Raw genomic sequence first — 23,277 nt, 5'->3', positions numbered from 1 at the left:
ATTAATCACTCCTTATGTTCAGTGCTGCAGTTTAAGGATGAACTGCTTCCCGGTCTGGTAGCTATTTATGGGGCGATACTCTGCCATTAAAACCTGTGCTGACAAATTTGTATTGTTTCACGCTAAAAAGCTTCCTGAAACTTAAAATAAATAATCATTCATCGTACATGTATATATCTCAAAATATGAAATAGAAAAGTGGGATTGAAGTAACTACTTCCAGTGATTCCTCCCCTTGTCATCCTGTAGTTTATCTGCATTTATCAGCCTGACTTCTCCGGGCAGTAGTTCAACGTAGGGAACCCTGCCTGATGCTGCGAGTGTGAGTCATTAATGTGAGCAGGATGATGCACATATGTTGTGTGGCTGAGCTGGTTTAGCAGCTTTAAAGTGTTTTGGATGCTGTGCTAATACACTGTTATACATCCTGCTATATTGGTGATTTGAATCAAATACATTTATTTTCCATTTGTGAATTTTAACTCTTCCCTGTAAGTAAATGTGTTTCTTTGATAGCCATACTAATTTCAGCCTACATTTGGTTGTGAGATGACATCCCTCTTCCTAGCAGGGAGGGCATGCTACGAACACTTTTATTTTCAGATGTATATAACTTAAAGGAGATGCTGCTATAGTTGCTGTTTATTTCCATAGACAGCTGAAGGAGCTGTTGACTTTAAGGAAAGTTGGGTGCAAATTATTGGAAAATGTGATTTTTCATTGAAAAGGAAAAGATCAAAGAGGACTTAATAACGAAAACGTACCTTCAAAAAAAAAAAAAAGAGAAGTTGTAGTTTTTCTCCTTTTAGTAAGCTGAGTTTGCAACCTGATGCTAACAATAAGGTCCGTAAGTGATATCTCCTGATTTGAAAGGCCAGAAAAGATTAAGGTGTTTTTTACAAATGCTATGTCAACTTTATTGAACTAAACCAGAATAAAGAGGAATGCATAATGAAATGAAGATGCTAACTCAGGTTAAGTCTGGTTTAACGCCTTCTATGGACTGTAATTCCAAGTGTTTGTGTGAGTGACTTCTGTCACTTCAGTAGTTTGTCGTTTTCAGACATTGACAAAAAAGTGTTTACTTAACTGATAATCTAATGTGTCTAATTGACCAACTTCTGGGCTGATTATTTCAGTTTCTCTTTATTTACATTGAAAAACTAAGCATCCTACCCATTATTTTAGGTGTTTTCGCTTCTGGAGCAACTTTTTTTTTTTTTTTTTGGTGGAAATACGGTCTGTCAGTCATTGATGCGTAAAAAGATGGTGTCAGCTGCAGATGCCTGGGATGTGGGAGGTGTATTTTCATAGAGCTGTGCAAATCTTTGCAAACTGCTAAAGCAGGAGATGCGATCTTCATATCAGCAAAAGGAAGGCTGACATTGCCACCTGGAATCTCACCAACCAGATCGCTTTTGATTAACAGAGAGCAAGTTTGCTGTCTTTTGGGATTGCTACTCTGAGGGCTACCTGTAGTTTTGAGATGTTGCTGTTGTTTGGTTTTATATTAATATGTTTCTGTAATTGTACATCTGCTTGTTTGTGCTTCTGTTTATGATACTTTGTTGGGGTATGAAGCGTTATGGATGCAAAATAGTTCCCACAGATTCTGTGGTCACACCTTTCTGGACTGTAGTCTTGACTGAAATACACAGGGAGTTTACTCTCTTCAGACTGCTGTGGATGGTTGCCATACCTTGGAATTGTGATTGTTTCTGTTTACGTGCTTTGTGCTTGTGCTGCTTGCAAAACAGTTATGCAGTGAGAGTAGAGCAGTGCAGTGGTGCTGTGCATAGCCACTGGCTGCCAGCAGTGTGCTCTGGAAGAGGAGCTAGTGATGGGAAAGCTTGGTTGAAGAGTGAAATTAGGTTGTGGAGAAATCTGAGAGCTTTTTGAGCAGCTGGAGAAAATGTTTCGACTTCCAGGGATGCAGTCAGGGATGGCTTGGCCTATCTGTGTCTGAGAGAAAATTCTTGGTGGTAATTTGTGTGTTGGCAGATGCTCATCTACAAACTTGCCAGGGCTTTTGTACTGGGGGGGGAGAAATTGTCCTCGCTCATAGCAGTGTCTAAAAATTACCCTAAGACTGCAGTATTCATTTATCATGATTGAAACAATAACACGACCAGATTAAGATTGTGGGTATGGTCTTCTAAATGCCTACTCTCCGGGATGTAGCAGCTGTGGAGATGGTTAGCTGGAATGTAATGGTGTTGGTACTGCCCCCGGCCCTCAATTAAAGGACAGTGCCAGGTTAGGGCTCGAGTTTTGAGGTTTTTAACCAAGGCTGCTCTGTTAGGGCTGTTTGTTTCTGCAGGAGTAAGCCTGCCTGCTGAAGCAGGTGAGAAACCATTCCATTGCATCTTTGTTTCTGTGCACTTAAAGGACTTCTTTTTATGCCTTTCATCCTGTATCAGTCGGTATCTCAATTAACACTTCTCTTGAAATTACCTGCATGCGGAACCTTCTAGAAATGTTATACCACAGCTGTTTTTATGTTGTTATTTTTAAGATAGCTGCATCTCTGCAATTCATTCTATTTTGCAGAGCATTTTACAGTCTTCCTCAGTTTATGGCATTGGGGCGATCATAATGTATGTGGCCTAATTTGGGGAGTTGGCCTCAGTGTCAGATTTGTTTGAAGATTTGTGCTGTAATAAAAGTGTAATATTGCAGTGCATGTTTTTGGTAGATATGCTTCGTCTATGCTTTTTTTTTTTATTCCCAAATTGCAGTTATTTTGAGCAGGCTCTATGACACGAGTAGGGTGTTGGTGGCAGGGAGAGAAACCATTCAGATTACACTCTGTGAAGGAAGGCCTGGAAAGGAGTAGGTACGATTCTCTTGGGAATGAAAGCATGTTCCAGGGCTTTTTCTGTAGGTGCTGTGCCTCAAGTGCTAACGTTTTGATTTCGTGGGGGCAGGGTGTTATGAGTATTACCACTGAAAGAGAAGCTCATAGGTTTGCCTAACATAGTGACAGACCACTGGTGCCAAGACGTTGGAACTTACTGTGTGGTTACTATCATAATGTAAGTTACACATATTGCTTGAATACAAAAGTTTGCTTTATGTAACAGATAAATTATTGCACGTGCTTTTCTTGTCTGCACTTGCTTGCTGCCTTTGCTTCTGTTGGGCATTTCTGATGACAGTTAGCTCTTGCTACTGTGACTTCTGGACATGGGGAAGAAAGGTAACAGTAATGGGGGGCACGTAGAGCAGGCGTTAGGGGTGGAAGGTGTATGTTGTTACCCTCTCATATAGAGCCATGTTTGCTAGCTGTCCTAGAGTGAAAGCTGTAGATCTCGGGCCTTTTAGTCCGGCTGGAGTCACTGGCTTGCAGTCCTCAGAGTTTAAGCCTAGTCCTCCCATCTAGCTCCCTCCAAAATCTGTGTCTGGTGTTTAGATGGGGCTGTTGGAACGTGGTCTTTTTTAAGAGTGGAGAAAACAGGTGACCAGATCAGGTGGACAATGATTTTGAAGGCCCACAGTCATCCCGTGGTGGGAGCTATATGGTGAAAAAGGGTGGCTTTGGAGTGACAGAGAGGACATAGACAGTAAGAAGTGTGAAAGGTGTAGGGAACTTGGAGCGTGTTTGGAAGCTTTTGTGGCAGGAGTGGACAACTTGATGCTCAGAGACAGGATAGAAGACAGTTTCAGAGGAAATTGGAACATACGGGTTTATATTTACCCTGTAGGTGCTTCTAAACTGTTTTATTAGACTGTTCTTGTCTCCCCCCTTGTAAAGTAGAAAGGACAGTAGCTGCATCCAGAAAGAGGAATCAGTAAAATACACAACTTCAAAATGAATAAATTTATGTTTGACTGTACATTCAGAAGTTAATTCATTAAGGTCTGTGGTGCCAAGTTGCATTTCAGTGAGAAAATCCAAAGCATGTATAGGTTGACAAGTAAAATTAATAGCAGGTAACATTTTGCTGTTGACAGCTCTTCAGAATTGAGGTACGCGTCCTCAGATCTCCACTGCTAAAACAATCCAGAAATTGGTCTCCCCAGCAGTACCAGCAAGGTAATAAAAGTGTGGGGTTGTCTTGCTCTGCCTTGGCAAATACAGTACTGAGCTCCTAAACTAACTTGAGTGCCTGTATGCTGAATCCTGTTGCCTCGAGCCTTTCCTTCTGAATGCGATGGGTCACTGGTGTGTTCCCCGGCAGCTGCCTTCCTGACAGTTTTATTAGCTAGTGGTGAACCCAGGATCCAGCTGTGTTCTTGGAGACTTAGGCTTCAGCTCCAGACCCATTTCCAGTAAAACAAGGCAGACTGCTTCGCTTGTCATCTTGTGTGCTTGTCTCAATACATATACCGCGACTTTTTCCTTTAGATTATGAAGACTCAGCGGTGTTTTTTCAGTCTTAAAATACTTGTGGGTTTTTATAATACAGTAATGTGGGAATTAGATGATTTAGGCTTAAAGTAAGCTTTTGCCTGAGTGGCATATCTTGATTTAGATTTTGGACTATCTGCTTTCAGAGTAATAGTCTTTATTGACAGATGAGTATCTTGCCAGATATCTTGGACAGAATTTCTGCTTGCATGTTGATTTTTATTTCTTCTTTTGTACGGTTGACTTAGTGCCAGTGTTTTTTTTTTTGTTTTTTTTTTTTTTTAAATATGAAACTTGCTCTTTTAATTCAGAATCACTCTCAGAATCTTAGGAAATAAAGCCAAAGCATTTTTTCCCTGCTGTAATCACTGAAAGGAAATACTTTGCATCTAGATTGCTTGCTTCCAGTAATCTAGTACAACTCGACTATCATGTATTGCGCTTCTTCATTTACTAGCACTGCATGCTGCTATTTGTTACTCGGGGTTTTGCACTACCATCATCTGGCAACTCCACTATTACATTGGATAATCACATTTATGAAGTTGGAAGTTCTCATCCCACCTTTTTCCCTAGTGTCTTGGGCTTGTTTTTTTGTTTTGTTTCAGTAAAATCCTTTGAAAGGGTAATTTAGGGAAGAAGAAAGTTATCTAGACTTGTTTCAAACTTACTTGTGACCGAGCTGTTCTATTTGCTATAGCTGCTATTTGTTTCTGATCAGTGAAAACTGAATTATAAATTAATACATTACAACTTTTTAAATACTATTTTTTTTCTGACCATGGGAAGACTGTCTGTCTTTCTCCAGGGTTCTGCCTTGACAGTTGACAAGTATTTAGATTAGACAAATACTTCTAGTTGGAAGTTGTTCTGTTGTTAATTATGTTAATCTGTTTTACAAGCAGATGGTGCAATTATTTGTAAAACTTATGCATACTTCAGATGTTTCAGTAATAATATGGCCCTAAATCATTGCAGCCTCAAAAATCTGATGTACTTGTAGTAACTGGTGGCATGGATTTGAAAACTTAAACTTTGCTTCCTTACACTTAATGTTATTTTGATAACAAGTTTGTTCATCTTTTCCTGTAGGGTTTCAGTTTGGTTTCAGCTCTCCAAAGTTAGTGTTTACTAAGCCTGCAGAGATCATTTTATTCTCTTCTTAGCTTTGCTAGAATAAATCTTAATGAAAAGCAGATGTATGCAGTATTAAAGTTCAGTGCAGGGAAAAAGCTATATGGAGGCATCATATTTTAACATAGTCCTAATAGAATTGGTTTGCAATTGGCTTAAAGATGCTCCTTTTCCTGCATTTGTTCATACACTTATTTCCATATGCTTCAGTTTTATATCTGTGGTTTGTAGAGTGGTTGTCTGTGTACATTGTGTACGGTGTTGAAGGGCAGATTTTAAAAAAAAAAAAAAAAAAAAAAAAAAAAAGGATTTGGATCCTCCCTTGTGATCTGCAGAAACATCCCTGGCTTCTGGCTCTGTTGGTTGCAGCAGGAGGCTGCTGCAGCTCTTGATGCCACTTGATCGCTCTGGCGTCTCAGCAGAAGACCACACAGACCTGATGAAACCCTTCCACATCATGTACTGCGAGTTGGGTGCTAACTTACACAAAAGCGGCATCGTGACAAAGTTTAAGCTTCTAAAAAATGCTTCCGAAATAATAACCTTGCTCAAGTCTAAGTCTTTCCACTTCCTGAAATCATAACCCGGTGAGGTGAGCCCTTCATATCAAAAGTCATCTCACTCATCAGAGTTCACACTGAGGGTGCATGTAGAATCTCTTGAAAACCTTCTGTGCTTTCGTATTATAGCTCAGGTTGAATTTGATGGTGGTGCAAGCTGAAGCATGTATCATAGGTGGAAAAGCATTCAGATGCTGCTGTGAATCAGGCTGTAGGATTTTCTTGATGGGACATCTGGATCAGCTATAAAACATAACCCGGGGAAGGTCTGTGCTCCAGACCAAGACAGAGTGCTATCCACTATCCCTTTAATTGACCTGGAAGAAAAACTAGTGTTTTTCTTGAGATGCATCTTGTGTTTCTGTGAATTCTGGTGAGCTACACTTCTAGTTCATGGTTCCCATGTTTTCTGTAGATGGTCCTCACTACTGCTGTCTCCATTTTTGCCTCGAGCCATTGCTTGTTCTCCTGTGTGGCTTGTATGCAGTTCCTTGGTCTGCAACCCTTGCTTTTGTCAGGGTCAGTCCAAAACTGAAGCCTGCAGAAACTTACTAACTCGAGCTTCCTATTGCATCTCACCTCGTGTTGATGTTACATTAGGAAGCGTGCTTTGGGTGTAATGTGATAGATTTCCCTGCAGAGGGAGAACAGCTGGCAAGATCATCATGCAGAAGCTCGTAGAACAACGGAGCTGTGTCTTTCAGAGATGTTACTGTTTGTGCAGGTTGACTACTGTTTTTTAATGGAACACACAGCTTAAAATACTCATTCTGCAGAATTTGACATGTTTGTTGTTAATGTAGCATGTTTGGGGGAGTGGAATTAAATTAAAAGAATTGGTCAAGTCTTTCAAAACTGATTTTCCATTTCTGAGGTGGTTTGAAGGCAGGTGTTTTAAAAGTTTAGGGAGAAACTAGGTAAGCAAACCTGGAGTGGAGAGGGAAAAAGAGTGAAGTCTTGTTCTTATGGAGCCTTTTCACAGGTGAATGGAATTGTAAAGTAACTTATTTTTACAACGTAGTGTTCCTTGTTTTGCTAATATAACTTTGGTGATTGTGGCCAAGTGCTTACACTACCACTTTTGTGTTAGAGAAAAACTAATTGTATTGTGGTTCTTGATGTTAGTTTTGATTAATTTATGGGATCTGCTGAGTACTGAAATCATGTCTTTTTTCATAACTACTTTTATTGCATAGTGGCTAATAGATGTAATCAGATCATGTATTGTATAGTAATTAAACACAGTGAGAAAATGCATTAACACAGCAAGAACGTGGGAATACTTTTGATACCAGTACGAAGCAAAGAATAGCAGATGGATGGCAGCATCCGAGGCCATAGAGAGACAGATGAACTAGACTTCACCAGAGACCTGCAGCTTCAGTGTTTTGAACAAATGGGAACATTTGACTAGAGATATAAAATTGTCCTGATTCTCAAACAGAATAACTAAACCCCCCAAATTTGGTGATGTTTTTTATCGTTCCTCCAAGTGCAGTGTGTAAAGGGGTGCTTGGAGTCTGTAAATGAAGACCAAGTCATTGATTTTTAGTTCACTGTTTGCATTCAGTTAAGGCACTCTGAGACAGAATGGGTCTGTCAGACCGAACCCAGGTGTTGTCTAGAATAAAGATGCAGTAATCGAGAAGTTTGCTTACTTGTCCAAACTGTGTGGACGGACACTGATGGTCAAACGCATGAACTGGTGTCTCTGGCTAGGTAACTTAGTTATAAATCTGGGCATTATGTATGATGAAGTTAAGAGGGACTCAGACTTTGAGACTGTGAAGCAGAACAGTTACACAGAAACTGTTTCCATCAATGGATTAAAAAACCAGATGAACTAAATCAGTAGTTTGTTACTAGATCTAAGGTGAGTTTATCAGCCTAACCAGTTGAAGGTTTTTGGATTTAAAAATTCTGCTTTGTATTGCTACCAAAACCAATCTAAAAGTTTGTGACTTCAAATAAAATAGTGAAATAAAATGAAGGATTGAGGGTTTTATTTAAGGTTACAAGCCTAATACCTTTCTTTTGTTTATACAGCCTTGGCCCTTTGGTGAGTAAAGTAAAGGAGTATCAAGTGGAGACCATTGTAGATACACTCTGTACAAACATGCTTTCAGATAAAGAACAGTTACGTGACATTTCAAGCATTGGCCTTAAAACTGTGATTGGAGAACTCCCCCCAGCTTCCAGCGGTAAGGAGCTTGTACTCACAGATTTTGCTGGTTTAAAAAACTTTTTTTTTTTTACTGAAGAATTGTATGGATAGGGAATATTAACTTGCAGTATATGATCATTGGTATAACCAATCGAGTGTAAAAGCTCCTATCTTAACAATTGTGTGGTGGAATGTTTCTAGACTCTAGTCACAGATAAATCTCATCTTGCTTTTTGGTTGATATTATACTTTTAAATTGATTGTAACTCATTTTTCTTCAGTGATCTGATTTCTTGTCTCAGTTTAGGTAAGTGTTTTGGAATGTACCCAATGTTTCTAACAATTGCCTGCTAAATTAATGCAGTGCTTACCTGCAGTTTTAAATGAGTGCAGTCTTTACTCCAAAGCTGATGTTAATGATGAATAGCTCATCATTGTGGTGTTACATTTTTATTCAAGTGGTTTTCTAATACTGTAGGTTACCGTATGAATGAGAATAGAAAAGTGATTAGAAAGGTTTTGGACATGCAGTTTTTAGAAGCTGAGGTTTCTTAAATTAAAAAACAAAACACCAAACCCTCTGATTTTGACATCCTCTATTGGAAGTCCACAAGGAAATTATGAATTTATCAGGTAGTGGTGAGATGCAAAAACTTATAAATAAATAAATCACTTGAAGCTTTTATTATTCTTTTATATGCCCACATAAAACCAGAGCAGATTTTCAGCTGCATATAAGGCTCAAAGACAGCAAAATCTTTCAGTATAAAAAAAACAAACTATATTTAATACAGGTTGGAATGATATTAATTACACATTTAGATTGCAAAAATAGGGTTAAAACAAACAAACAACAGAAAACTTAATGCAAATGAAGATGAGTGCTTGCTATTGGGAAACATGAACTGCTTCACAACATTACACTAAACAATGCTGGGAGTTGTGTGTATGGTGGAGGGAACCTACGTAGATACAGTGAAGAAATTTTAACTTGAATTTTAAAATACATTGGGTATATATTTTGTCCTTTTTTTTCAAACGTTGCAGCAGTATTTCAAGTAGATTTAAATACCTTCTTATGCAAAATCATTCTACAATCCTGTTTCATTTTACAGCTGTTTTTTAGAGGTAGCTTTATCTACTTCTGTGCTTCCCCTTACCTTTTAGTTACTCCTTTATTTCTACCTATATTCCTTTTACTTATTGCTCTGGACTGGTCTTGGTCTTCACTTTCCTTTGCTTGCCCTGCCAAAAGCAGTGTCTTTTCTGTTGTGCTCACCTTCTGAATCTAAAGCTATCCTACTCAGTATGTTTCTGTGTAGTCTTCCAGTTCTAATGCAGAGCATAATACTTTACATTAGCAAAGCAACTGGCTGTTCAAGCTTGTTTTGTTGGGTGTGAAAGCTTCTTCGTATTATGTTCAGCTTCTCATAGTGACAAAGGATATCTGGTGTTTAAAACCTGTATTTTCTCATTGCGAAAACGCTGAGGTTTTGTTGTACTTTCAGGTTCTGCATTAGCGGCTAATGTTTGCAAAAAGATCACAGGGCGTCTCACTAGTGCTATAGCCAAGCAGGAAGATGTGTCTGTTCAACTGGAGGCGCTGGATATCATGGCTGATATGCTGAGCAGGTAAACATCCCTCTTCCGAAATGCTGGTGAATGCTGATAAAATACTCCTTAAAGCTTGAACTTTTTAATCTTTCAAATATTACATATAAATTATTTTAAGTTAAGTAAAAAAAATATGGCAAGATATTAAGTACAGATGAAGCCTCATTTTCAAAAAAAAGTGAATGTATTGAAGATAAGTTGGTTGATAAACTGATTATTGCTTCATCTTCTGAGAACTGTAGCTTTAAGCTAATTTTCAATGCTTGTTGCTTTGAAGGTATATTTTAAACTCCTTTGTTGTGTTTAAGCCTTTGGAATGTTTAAAAACTTAATTGTAATCTCTGTGATGTTTTGAAAATATTTAAAATAATTCTGGTAGAGTATATGAACAAAGTTACCTAGATTCAATTGGTTTGAGTTTGTGTTTTGTCTGTTTTAAGGCAAGGAGGACTGCTTGTTAACTTCCATCCTTCAATTCTGACCTGTCTGCTCCCCCAGCTGACTAGCCCCAGACTTGCTGTGAGGAAAAGAACCATCATTGCTCTTGGTCACCTGGTTATGAGTTGTGGCAATATGGTTTTTGTTGACCTCATTGAACATCTGTTGACAGAGCTGTCTAAAAATGATTCCATGTCAACAACTAGGACCTATATACAGTGTATTGCTGCTATCAGTAGGCAAGCAGGTCATAGAATAGGTAAGAAAATTACATAAATTATCTGTAACTAAAAAGTTCATTAGATGAGAATAATAACTTTGATAATATTCTTTTATCAGGTGAATATCTTGAGAAAATAATTCCTTTGGTTGTAAAGTTTTGTAATGTAGATGACGATGAACTACGAGAATATTGCATTCAAGCCTTCGAATCCTTTGTTAGGAGGTAAGTAATTCTCAGGTACCTGTGTGATGTACCTATGTGTTGTGTACTTTTTGTTTGTAAGTGTCAACTGGTAGTCTCCTTGGTACAATGTATTTTTGCAAGCTTTGAGCTGGAACTGTTCCTATAACTGTCTTAAATGTTAAGCAGTATGCTTAACACATACGTCTGCACTTCATAAACTGTCTACTGTGCCAGGCTGTCCACTGCTGATGAGGGATAAAAACAAAAACTTGATATCCAAAGGCATGTCTTGGTCTTGTGCAATCTTCCAGTCTAATAGTTTGGGTCCTTTCTGAAGTACAGATTCAGATGGATGCATTCAATGACACTTGCCTTGGCTATAACATCTTCAGAGTGTAAGATGTGATAATTTCATCTTCTAGGTAGAAATGTTTAAATTCTTGTAGGTAATTTCACTTTACTTTTATTTCTGTACTATGCAGATGTCCTAAAGAAGTTTATCCTCATGTATCTACTATTATAAACATTTGTCTTAAATACCTTACCTATGATCCAAATTACAATTATGATGATGAAGACGAAGATGAAAATGCTATGGATGCTGATGGTGGTGATGATGATGATCAAGGTATGTTTGGTTTTTGGTGAGGGGGAGAGAAAGAGCCTGTGAACTTGCAGTGGTCTGAGAAAATGGGTGGTATTGCTAATAAGTACAAGTATTTGAATGGCTTGTATATTTCTGAATTCATTTTTTAAGATGTGTTTAAAAACAGCATGTGAACTCATTTAAAAATAAATATACAATAAAAGTACTGGATGTTACTGCTGGAGATAAATACTTCCAGTGGTGAATGTAAAGTACAAGAGAAATACTTTAAAATACTTTGAAAGATGGAAAAATGAGATGGTAAAAGCTAGCAGCATCTAAAATGGATGATTGAATTGAAGTAAGAAATGTGTTGGTTAATGAATTGAAAATACATATTTGTCATGGGAAAGACTTCTTAGTACTTCCAATATATAAAATATCATTATTTAATGCATACAATCTAATACATTGAAAATTGAAAGATACTCAGTGTTTTTCTGTTAGGATAAATGATTTTGACTGAAAAATAGAAGGTATTTATTGTTAATATTGTGGCTAAATTCTTTGCGGTATATAAGGCTTATGAAAACTTGGATACAAATAATTTGAACCCAGAGCATAACATTATTATTACTTTAAGATTGAATGAGCTGCGTAGTTGTTGCCTTAGTCAATTTGTATTGCTTATTGTATGTTTTCTGTGGTCAGTTTGGGTATGATTTGGTTTGATGTATTCCTAGAAAGAACCGAATAGAATAATTTGTTGAATCTTGATCAGTTAGTAGCTGTTGCATTGTTGATTATGTCATGGAAAAAGAAGAACATGCTTTAAATCAGTAGTCAGGCTGTAAATGTGATGGGAACCACCTTGTCCAGTTCCCAGCTTAAATAAATACATGTGTAAGACTAGTGTGAGAAAATGGTAGAGAAAATAATCAGTCTTAAGATTTAGGCAGTTCAGAAGCCTTTTATGTATGGTTTGTAACGTACTTTTCCACCTGTTACTTTGGAGTGCCTCACACAAAGAAACAAAGAGTGTTTTTATTAATTGTTTAAAATAAAACTTGATGCTGTGATTGTCTAGATCTGAACATATGCATTTTTTTTTTTCCTAAGGGAGCGATGATGAATATAGTGATGATGATGACATGAGCTGGAAAGTGAGGCGTGCAGCTGCTAAATGTCTGGATGCTGTTGTTAGCACACGACACGAAATGCTTCCAGAATTCTACAAAACTGTATCTCCTGCTTTAATAGCCAGATTCAAAGAGCGTGAAGAGAATGTTAAAGCAGATGTCTTTCATGCATATCTTTCTCTTTTAAAACAAACTCGACCTGTGCAAAGTTGGCTTTGTGATCCTGATGCAATGGAGCAGGGAGAAACACCTTTGACAATGCTTCAGAGTCAGGTTGGTCATAAAATTTTTGTTATCTTGTTGAAGACACATTGAAGTTGTCCTGTTCATATGGATAGCTCCTGAAATATGCTGTGCCATACTTTTGTCATTTGAAGATTACAAATTATTACTGTAGTACTAACAGAGAGAGTAAGCCCGGGAACTGGCCTAGAACAGTACAGCAGTCTTGGAAACAAAAATTACCAGCTCATGCAAATGTGTTTAGCTGACTTGTTCTTTACTCTCACCTGTAAAAGTTGTATGACCTATGTAGTTCTGCCACCTTAACCAAAGCAAAGTAGTTATTTTGTGCATTCTAGAACGTAGGCAAAAAATCTACTGATCAAGATAAAATTTGATTTGCCACAACATTTTATTTGCAGAATAAAAAGGGTAGTGTTGTCAAATGGCATTTGCCTTTTTCTAAGTTAATTATTTGAATAAATTTTCAGTTGTTGCTCTATATAGTTTTATTAGTGCAAACCTAGTTTTCATGTATTTCATCTCACCTTTTGAAGTTAAATTGCTGTTTTTATGGTTACCAATTCTTTTAGAATCTTAATTTCCTACTGTTTATATAACAACTCCGATTCTGTGGAGAAATCAGAAATAGAGAAAGATGTGTCCTAGCCTTCTATATCCCCCAGTGATCAAAGGTGAAAGAAATGTCAGCTACTGAATCAATTAACAGATGTGTGATGGTTACAGGTTCCCAACATTGTTAAAGCCTTGCACAAACAAATGAAGGAGAAAAGTGTGAAGACCCGTCAGTGTTGCTTCAACATGCTGACTGAGCTAGTAAATGTATTACCTGGAGCCCTAACACAACATGTTCCTGTACTTGTACCAGGTATGAAAAACATACTATTAACCTAAAGATTTACTGGCAACTTGGTTATGAAGTTTCTAAATACAAAAATCTTCAATGTGCTTTTTACAAAAGCTTTGAAGTGTTGTTTCTATTTGAAGAAATTGGCAACATAATCAGCTACTGTGTGAATACTGTGTGAAACCATATAAATATTTTAGTGACACATATCCATTAATCTTGAAAACAAGCGTTGGCTGTAAGTTTGACATTTTTCTTCTATATTTTGATGAAAAGTTGATTTGCCTCTCGTTGCAAGATCAAACGCTGCCCTCTTACATCAAAAATATTGCCCATATTTTAGCTTTTGGAGCCTAAAATGCTGACTTTTGAAGTAAAAAGGAAAAGTAAATTTGGAAAAGTTAAGGGTACAGGTTACCTTTATAATTAAGAAAAGACATCACAAACCATCAAATGGCCCAGGTCTTCTGTGCAGAGAAAGTCTGAAAAGTAATTGTTTGAATAAAGTGGTGAAAGGGGCTTAGAAGCATTCAAGAAATGTTTTCCTGCACCCAACCTGACACAGTTACAGCTATCTTTGTTCAGAAATTTTGAAGTGTTCTAACAGAATATAAATACCCTAATCTAAAAGTACATTTTTCTTTCTTCCAGGAATAATTTTTTCACTGAATGACAAATCAAGTTCTTCTAATCTGAAGATAGATGCTCTGTCCTGTTTGTATGTGATCCTCTGCAATCATTCTCCCCAAGTCTTTCATCCTCACGTTCAAGCACTGGTACCTCCAGTTGTAGCTTGTGTTGGAGACCCGTTTTACAAGATAACATCAGAGGCACTTCTGGTTACCCAACAGCTTGTGAAGGTCATTCGTCCTTTAGACCAGCCTTCTTCCTTTGATGCTACTCCTTACATCAAAGATCTCTTTACTTGTACAATCAAGAGATTAAAGGCTGCTGACATTGATCAGGAAGTGAAAGAAAGGGCAATATCTTGCATGGGTCAAATAATTTGTAGCCTTGGTGACAGCTTGGGTACAGACCTGCCTAGTACACTTCAGATCTTCCTAGAGAGACTGAAGAATGAGATCACTCGGTTAACTACCGTGAAGGCCATGACACTGATTGCTGGTTCTCCTTTGAAGATAGATTTGAGACCAATCCTTGGGGAAGGAGTTCCTATTCTTGCTTCTTTTTTGAGAAAGAACCAACGAGCTTTGAAACTGGGTACTCTTTCTGCTCTAGATATCTTAATTAAGAATTACAGTGACAGCTTGACAGCTGCCATGATTGACGCTGTCCTGGACGAGCTTCCACCTCTTATTAGTGAAAGTGATATGCATGTGTCGCAGATGGCCATCAGTTTTCTGACAACACTGGCTAAAGTATATCCTTCCTCCTTGTCAAAGATTAGTGGGTCCATTCTCAATGAACTTATTGGGCTGGTGAGATCGCCTCTACTCCAGGGTGGAGCACTTAGTGCCATGCTAGAATTTTTCCAAGCTTTAGTTGTGACTGGTACAAATAATTTAGGCTATATGGATTTACTGCGCATGTTAACGGGTCCAGTGTACTCTCAGAGCACAGCACTTACTCACAAGCAGTCTTACTATTCCATTGCCAAATGTGTGGCTGCCCTTACTCGAGCCTGCCCCAAGGAAGGACCAGCTGTTGTAGGTCAGTTCATTCAAGATGTCAAGAACTCAAGGTCCACGGATTCCATTCGGCTTTTGGCTTTGCTTTCTCTTGGGGAAGTTGGGCATCACATTGACTTAAGTGGACAAATTGAGCTGAAGTCTGTAATATTAGAAGCATTCTCTTCTCCTAGCGAAGAAGTCAAATCAGCAGCATCTTACGCATTAGGCAGTATTAGTGTTGGCAATCTTCCTGAGTATCTGCCATTTGTCTTACAAGAAATAACCAGCCAACCTAAGAGGCAATACCTTCTTCTTCATTCCTTGAAAGAAATAATTAGCTCTGCATCAGTGGTTGGTCTCAAGCCATATGTTGAGAACATCTGGGCCTTACTTCTGAAACACTGCGAATGTGCAGAAGAGGGTACAAGGAATGTTGTTGCTGAATGCTTGGGCAAGCTTACTTTAATAGACCCAGAGACTCTGCTTCCACGACTCAAGGGATACTTGGCATCAGGTGAGTAGTAATAACTCATGTATATGTTGTAGCAAATGGCCTTATTCTATATGTTAATAAATCGTTTTGGTTTTGCAAGTGATTTGCAAGTTCTGTGATACTCCTCTTTTACTCCCCCTCCCTGCTTCTGCACCAAGAACATGGAGCTTAGATCCATTTTGCTCTAGGAAGTTAGTCATACATAACAGGAATTACTTTATAATCTTTCTTTTGGTATGAGTATGGTATTTTAATTATGTTACATTCAACAAAGCTATAAACTTAAGTGGAAGAGCATGGGCAACAAAGGGACAGCAGTGTTTGATAGACTAATTATAATGCATTGACATTTTAAAGTAAAGTACAGTATTCCTAATTTTGGACGAGAATTCTAAAATTTGTAAGTATTAAGAGGAATCACTGTATAATTCATGAATCGGTTTCACATCAAGAACTGTAATGATGTAAAGTAGAAGTGCATCATGAAGAAAGCACAAAGGAAAGTTGCTTGTAGGCTTGTGTGAGATGAATTAAAAAAGTCTAATATGCTCATTACTTGAATTTTCTGTGACAGAAGATGTTTATTACAAATATTATGTTGTTGCCCCCTGTTTAAAATGCAACACCAGTGCATCTGTGGAAGTAACATTGCACTGCAAGTAATAAGTAACATTTATTTTTCAGCTTTCTTAGGAGTATTAAAAGGTTTAGTTGTGCTGTTTTATTGTTACGTACTCATGATTTTATTTCATATTAGGATCCTCATATGCACGAAGTTCAGTGGTTACTGCTGTTAAGTTCACTATTTCTGATCATCCACAACCCATAGACCCACTCTTGAAGAACTGCATAGGTAAGTTCTTTGCTTTTAGTGACAACCTCTAAGTTTTACAGCGATTAAATTGCATTTAAAATGTGTTCTTTGTGCTTTCAGAAAAAAAAACATTGTGTAGGTACCAGAAATAGCTGCTAATGTTAGCTGTTGCAACAGTTACCAGGTGCTTCCTTAATAGGCAGATGTTTGTATTAATTCTAGCATGTTTGAATTCTGAGTAGTAAAAAATATGTGATAAAAGTGGTATGTATTGAAGCTGCGATGGGCAAAGAATACAAAGAGTTAGGGTATTTAGGATGGTGCCTAAAAGCTGATTTCCTTTCCCATGCTCTTGCTGAATTATAGCAGTTTGTTGTAGTAAGGTACTGTCTTTAACCAGAAGGGTAGTTGTGGAAATGTTTGACATTGTCACTTAAAATATGTATATACGTGAATGCTGGGTGACTTGTAAATGTAGATCCTTGTGATTCTGTAGTGCTGTGTGGTCTGAAAGTTATTGGGAGCATGTGTAGTTATTACAGGGATTGAGTAACCAGAGTTTTGATTATGAGGGAGCTTTGCAATGCTCATTTGTATGATAGTCCTGTAGATTTGTTTAATATGCTATGGTGAATGTTAGTTTTGTAGTGGATATGATTACACTGTAAAATCGGTACAAAGCTGTGTATACTGCTGAATGTAATGAGGAGGGGAAGATTCATCTCTTAAAAACAGTTTGGTAGAGAGCAAGTTTTTTTTATTTATGGTGAAGGTGTTGTCAGCTGCTGTATGTTACTTCCATCACTAACCTTAAATAGTTTTTAATAGTATATAAAGTTGGTTGATTATGCTTGTGGGTTTTTCCTCCTGCTGTTCCTCCTCCACTGAAGCTGCCATGCCCCTTTGGTTTCTGGAAGTATTTACTAAGTATTGAATACTCATACAGTCAAAAACTATTCGGATGTAGTACTGCAAAAATCTTATTTAGTTTTGTTTAAAAATAATTTTCAGTTTTCTTAACCCCTTTTTTATTGTGGTTATGGAGTTTACTTGTTTACAGCCTTCTGTTTTCCTCCTTTTTAAATTTTCAGTTCTTTTAAACATCGGGGATGAAAACGATATATTCTTGCAGGCATTTATTTTACTAGGGCAGTGCTATAGAACTCCAAAATGTCCAGTCTGAAAATGTGCTGAGGGTGGGGTGGGCTGAGAGACGTGTTGTTATATTTATATGTACTGAGTAGGCTTGTCTTCTGGTAGTTTAGGAATGTGTTGATCTGTTTCTGTACACAATTGCAGGTGATTTTCTGAAAACGTTGGAAGACCCAGATCTCAATGTCAGGAGAGTAGCCCTAGTGACGTTTAACTCAGCTGCACACAATAAACCATCATTAATAAGGGACCTCTTAGATACTGTGCTTCCTCATCTGTACAATGAAACGAAAGTCAGAAAGGAACTGATCAGAGAGGTATGTTAACTAAGAAAAAAAGGGCTAAATTGACATAAGTAGACTTGGTTATTCTAAATACATTACTTCTTAACTTTAATTTTGAATTTGCCAACAGGTGGAAATGGGACCATTTAAGCATACAGTTGATGATGGGTTGGACATAAGGAAAGCTGCTTTTGAGTGCATGTATACTCTTCTGGATAGCTGTTTGGATAGACTAGATATATTTGAATTCCTGAACCATGTTGAAGATGGCTTGAAGGACCACTATGATATTAAGGTTAGCTGTCTTTTTTTTTTGTGTGTGTACACACAGTGACTCAGTAAAAATATTTTAAATAGTGTATAGACTGAAATGGTAAAAATACTACTTCATATGTTTAAAGAAGTTTTAAATAGCTAAATATTTAAAGTGTTGCTGTTAAAGGTTACACAGCATTCTAGGAATTTCTCTTCACATGCTGAGCATAACTGATTTTGGGATTGTTTTTCTCTCAAACTAGATGCTAACCTTCTTAATGTTGGTGAGACTGTCTACCCTTTGTCCAAGTGCAGTACTGCAGAGACTGGATAGGCTTGTTGAACCTTTGCGTGCTACATGTACAACTAAGGTATTGTTTTAAATTTTAACTTCTGCTTGTTAATTACTTAGTATTATCTTACAGGAGTATAAACAAATTTGTGTATGAAGAACAATTCTGAGAACTAGGTGTATTGCTGCAGCATTTCTTGAATTGCAGTTCATAATTTGCAATAGGTAAAATAATACAAATAATATGAGCCCTTATGTGTGTTACCTTTCCTTAAATTACAAATTGAAGAGTAAACTCGTTAAGCTTCTTTTTAAAATCCTCTACTTCTTTGACATTCCTTTTATGCCTTAAAAATCTAGCTGCCACATGGACAACTTGTCTCATTTCATTATAAATTGTGAAAGTATTGAGGGGTTTTCTGACTTCTGATAATTGTTATTGCAGTCAAAAATCGTGTGCTGAAGGATGGAGGCTGTGTAAAGGGGTGCTGTTTTTTTCTCCTTTATGTTATGAGACTCTTGGTTCTTGGCACAGTTGGTCTCTTCCTATACCTACTGTTGTCTTGATCCACCTACATACTCTGATAGTGATTTAATGTTTAATTTACTTTTCTTCAATACTGTAATCTGTTATTTTTTGGGTCAAGAAATTTGCTTTTAACAATAGTTTGTTTTTATCACTGAAATCAAACAAGACTAATCAATTTTTTAATAAAGGTTAACTCTTTTCAAAAAATTCTATTCTCTGGAGGCTGGAAGTGTTAATACCATTTCAGTGTTGTTTCCTGACCATAGCTAGAGGTTGGCTGCTAGAATTGTTTTAATTTGATAATTGTCTTGGTAACTCACAGCTTTTTTTTTCTGCTTACTTTCAGTGTTCAAGTTTCAGTCTGTTTTTAAACTGCTGGTAAAAAGTCTGCTAAAAAGTACACATTTTAAGACCTTTAAAACTATTGTGAAAGTTGTCCAAAGCTATGGAAGGAAGTAGATCTTCATAAGCTGTCTGTGTTAAGGTGGGTGTAGAGGGAAAGTTGAGCTAAATCTTCAAACAGCTTCTTTTTTTTTCTGTAGGTCAAGGCAAATTCAGTGAAACAGGAGTTTGAAAAGCAAGATGAACTGAAACGATCAGCTATGAGGGCAGTAGCAGCGCTTCTAACCATTCCAGAAGCAGAGAAGAGTCCATTAATGAGTGAATTTCAGTCACAGATAAGCTCTAACCCTGAGCTGGCAGCCATCTTTGAAAGTATCCAAAAAGATTCATCATCCACTAACTTGGAATCAATGGACACTAGTTAGATGTTTGCCCAAAATTGGGACCATTATGTTGAACCATAAGATGCACTGAATTGACAGGTTATGAGTAAGAAACAGAAAAAGTATCTAATCTACACATTGTTCCACTTTATTTACCTTTATGGAGACAGTTGGCTTTTCCCATTGTTGCTTTTCTAGCATTTATTCCAGAAATGTATTTCCATAATCCAGAGTTTGTTAACCACTCTTGTTTTAGTGGATTTGGCCACATTTGGGAATTAAAAGTTGACGCATGGTGTATGGAAATAGGTTCCAACATCCATTTGCCCTGTAACATTTAGGATTAAAATGTTAAAATTTTGTGACCATGATTTTTTTTTTCTTTTATTCACTCTCTACTTGTAAACAACAACAAAAAAGGTGTGTGTGGGGGAAGGTGGGAATCAAGCATCCAGGTGCACCATGTTTTTGTATAACTTTTTATTCGTTTTTTCATTTTGTTTCATCTTCATAAATTGGTTTGGCTGGCAGATAAATTCTGTGTAAGATTTATTATATTAAAGAGAGGGCTTGGGCACAGTTCAAAAAAAAAAAAGCAGACATAAATGTCATTTTTAAAGGTGTGGGGATTAAAAAACAAAAATCCTTGTGCACACTAACTTTGCATGAGCAAATTTACAAATATATATATTGTCTGTAAAACAGCATGTGCAGTTTATTCGTAATACAAGTTAAAATAAGTGCTACTGTATCAGTGCAGTTTTCAGGTATCTTAACATACAAAACATTCATACAGGAAGGGAGGAATGAAGGTTAGTTGTTTTAACCTGGGTTTTTGAACTGCCAATAGCATGACCCTGCAGATTATACTCGCAGCAAATATGACAGCTTCTGCAGTTTTCATGGTTTTTCAAACTCAAAGGCTGGATCCCCTGGAACTGAGGTGGACAAACCAGAAGATCGGAGGGAAATAGGATGAGCTGGAGGTAAAATGAGCAGAGAAGAACAATAGCTGCTCAATGGCTGCTGAACTCTGGATTCAACTCGGCCTTTGTTATAAAAGTGTGAAAGGAGGTTTCTTCAGTGCCTTCTACATCCTGTTCTGTGTGCGACAGTTTTTGTTAAGGCACTAATGTATGGCGTTACCCTGGCAAGTATTGCCAGAGCATCATTCTGTGCCTATCCAAAGGTATTCTGGCACGTGGAAGCAGCAGTAGATCGCAGTGCTGCAACTGTCGTTGGTATTCTAGTAAGACAGGGAACGGAATAGTCATAAGACGAGAGATAGAGAGAAATGTTAGAAAACAAGCTAAAAGGGAAAAAATCTGCTGTGAATATGCTGAGGTATTTTGAAAGGGGACCAGAATGCAATAGCTAGCAGTACCTCCATAAACTGGGTTTTAGAATTTAATACCAAAACATGAGGAAACACTGCCTTGAAATTGGTATTATTTGGTTAATGCAGTTGGCTAGTTGTCTCTCTTAAATCTGAACTTGGTTTTCCTCTGGTTAGCTGACATTTTTGGAAACCTGCCTGTTACATGGCTATGTGGCAGAAGCTGCTACTGAACTAAACACACATACATTTTTATGTCTTCAGAGAGTTTCCTGTGAGCATTGGGGTTCGGGGGCAAATTTTTCACACACTTAAAGATTGGGGAACGCAGGGGAGATATTGGTGCATTTTACTTTAATTAAAGGACATGAAAGAAGAAATCTATGAACTCATTCAGTAGTGACAATTTTAATGCTGTAGAAATTTTGAAATTGTAGCTTTCTCTGTCTCCAAAGTCGTCGTACTAATGTAACAATTGTCTTCTAGAAGTAGAAATAAATGAAATTAATTGTACCAACATATCTAAATGTCATGAAAAAGTATGGGATGACTGTAGAGAGAAACCATATGGTAGAAAAGCATTGTGAATTAGGTGCATTTTCCCCTGCTGTATAACTCATCTACTTCAATTACAGCAATATTCAGGCCTTCTAATTAAGAATCTGTTGTGCTAATTAGTTGTCAAATTAATCTTATTTCCTTTGTGTTAAGTTTTCAGAGTGCATTAAGATGTTTTCTAGACCTAAAGCTAAGTGTGAGGATGGTATGGTAAACATGAGATGTGAGGCTAAATCATGTAAAAGGAGTAGGTGGCAATGGTAAGTAAACAGGATACTTAAATTCATGGTTGAGATGCGTGTGCTTAGTGCTGCCGTAATGCCTATGTTGTGGATCCAAATAATACTCACTTTGTTTACAGTACAGAGGAGCAAGCTTAACGACAGAATAGAAGGTCGAGATGTATTAAATGGTGAATGCTTTCTTACAGGAGAGTAATTTTTACTTGACCACTTACAAAACGGGTGGGAATGTAAGGATCAACATTAATTCACAGAAGAATTAAGTTGATTCAAGTTTTCTGTAAATTATGGAAATTCCAAGATAGGATTCTCACCAAGTAGCTGTGGATATTTCGGCAAGGCAGGAAGAGAGCTTTATAAAGGTTTTAACTGCATCATGATTACTGGAATTGCTTGTTGGTTTTATAAAATCTAACTAGGTTAGGTGCTCAGATTCCATTGACGTTCACCGGACCACTTTAAGTGTTTGTTCTTGGGGGAGCAGAGTTTTTTCTCCACCACTTTGTCAAGTATGTTTGAGTAAATCTGATGTATTTATGCTTTCAGTGCAATTAGGTTCAGTTAGTTCTGCTAAGGGTGATGTCAGGAATACCTCTAGCTGTTTCTTAGGCAATAAATGTCTGAAACTGAAGTGCAAAATGATGCTAAGAGCAGCCTTTCAGAACTTTAGTTTTGTTTTAAAGTTTCCTTGTATGGTTAGAACTTCAGTACTTTTCATGACTTTGAACAGACGCAATCAAGAGAATTTAATAACCTCACACATAATATAGAAATGGTTGGCCTTTGTTGCCATTAACTATTTTTGTATCTCAAGCATAATTAAAGTTTTTACTAGAAAAAGTTGTTCAGCATGCTCTGATTTTTCTATGAAAAATCTCGCCATCCTTGCGGAGGAGGTATTTTCTTTAAAACACAAAACCACAATTCACGTATATACATAATTTAGGTATATATTTTGCTGCACTTTAATCTAAATTGATTTTAACTTTCCTTCTAAATGTAGCATCTAATATAGCAGTTGACAGAGCTGAACTGCTTTCAGATTGTATTTACGTGAACAAAATGAAACGAGTTCTGATACAACTCCTGTTTGGATGAGGTTCATTCGTATGCATGTAAGCAGCAATGCTTCTCTCAAATGAAGGATCATTCTAACATCAACCCAAACTAGAAATGTGATTTAAAAGTTCATATTTGTGTCTATATTTGGCTGAATGTAACTTAGTAATAACACGAGGAATAATTCCTTATGTTCACCCTGTTCTTCCCTGCAAAGACGAAACAGCTAAGCCTGCAGCTTCTGGGTTTTATTTCTCTGCTACCCTAAGCTGCAGGTAAAAAGTACTTCTTTGCTGTTACCAATTTTTATATTAATTCTGGAGAATTGAAAACTGCTGGTCACTTTATTACTTTCTTTTTGCCCTTCTTTACTCCTTGATGTGAGATGGGAAGCTTTGCTTGCTGCTGTATTGAACATGAACGGG

The 23,277-nt window shown here is 37.3% G+C and overlaps 1 protein-coding gene across 1 annotated transcript in view; it reads left to right on the top strand.

Moving 5' to 3' along the window:
• CAND1 (cullin associated and neddylation dissociated 1) overlaps nt 1-22,958 on the top strand; it is a 30,598-nt gene extending 7,640 nt beyond the window's left edge. The window contains exons 3-15 of the mRNA XM_082760400.1: nt 8,092-8,246; nt 9,718-9,841; nt 10,264-10,520; nt 10,601-10,706; nt 11,150-11,295; nt 12,373-12,665; nt 13,362-13,503; nt 14,134-15,627; nt 16,364-16,459; nt 17,720-17,889; nt 17,987-18,151; nt 18,375-18,482; nt 19,475-22,958. Coding sequence (XP_082616526.1) covers nt 8,092-8,246; nt 9,718-9,841; nt 10,264-10,520; nt 10,601-10,706; nt 11,150-11,295; nt 12,373-12,665; nt 13,362-13,503; nt 14,134-15,627; nt 16,364-16,459; nt 17,720-17,889; nt 17,987-18,151; nt 18,375-18,482; nt 19,475-19,699 — 3,481 coding nt within the window. The 3' untranslated portion in view covers nt 19,700-22,958. The remainder of the gene's footprint in view (nt 1-8,091; nt 8,247-9,717; nt 9,842-10,263; nt 10,521-10,600; nt 10,707-11,149; nt 11,296-12,372; nt 12,666-13,361; nt 13,504-14,133; nt 15,628-16,363; nt 16,460-17,719; nt 17,890-17,986; nt 18,152-18,374; nt 18,483-19,474) is intronic.
• Nucleotides 22,959-23,277: the final 319 nt, after the last annotated feature.

Source organism: Aythya marila, assembly GCF_965140915.1.
Source record: "Aythya marila genome assembly, chromosome: 1".
In the NCBI taxonomy this organism is placed as follows: domain Eukaryota; kingdom Metazoa; phylum Chordata; class Aves; order Anseriformes; family Anatidae; genus Aythya; species Aythya marila.
This window is presented reverse-complemented; position numbering and strand designations above follow the sequence as displayed.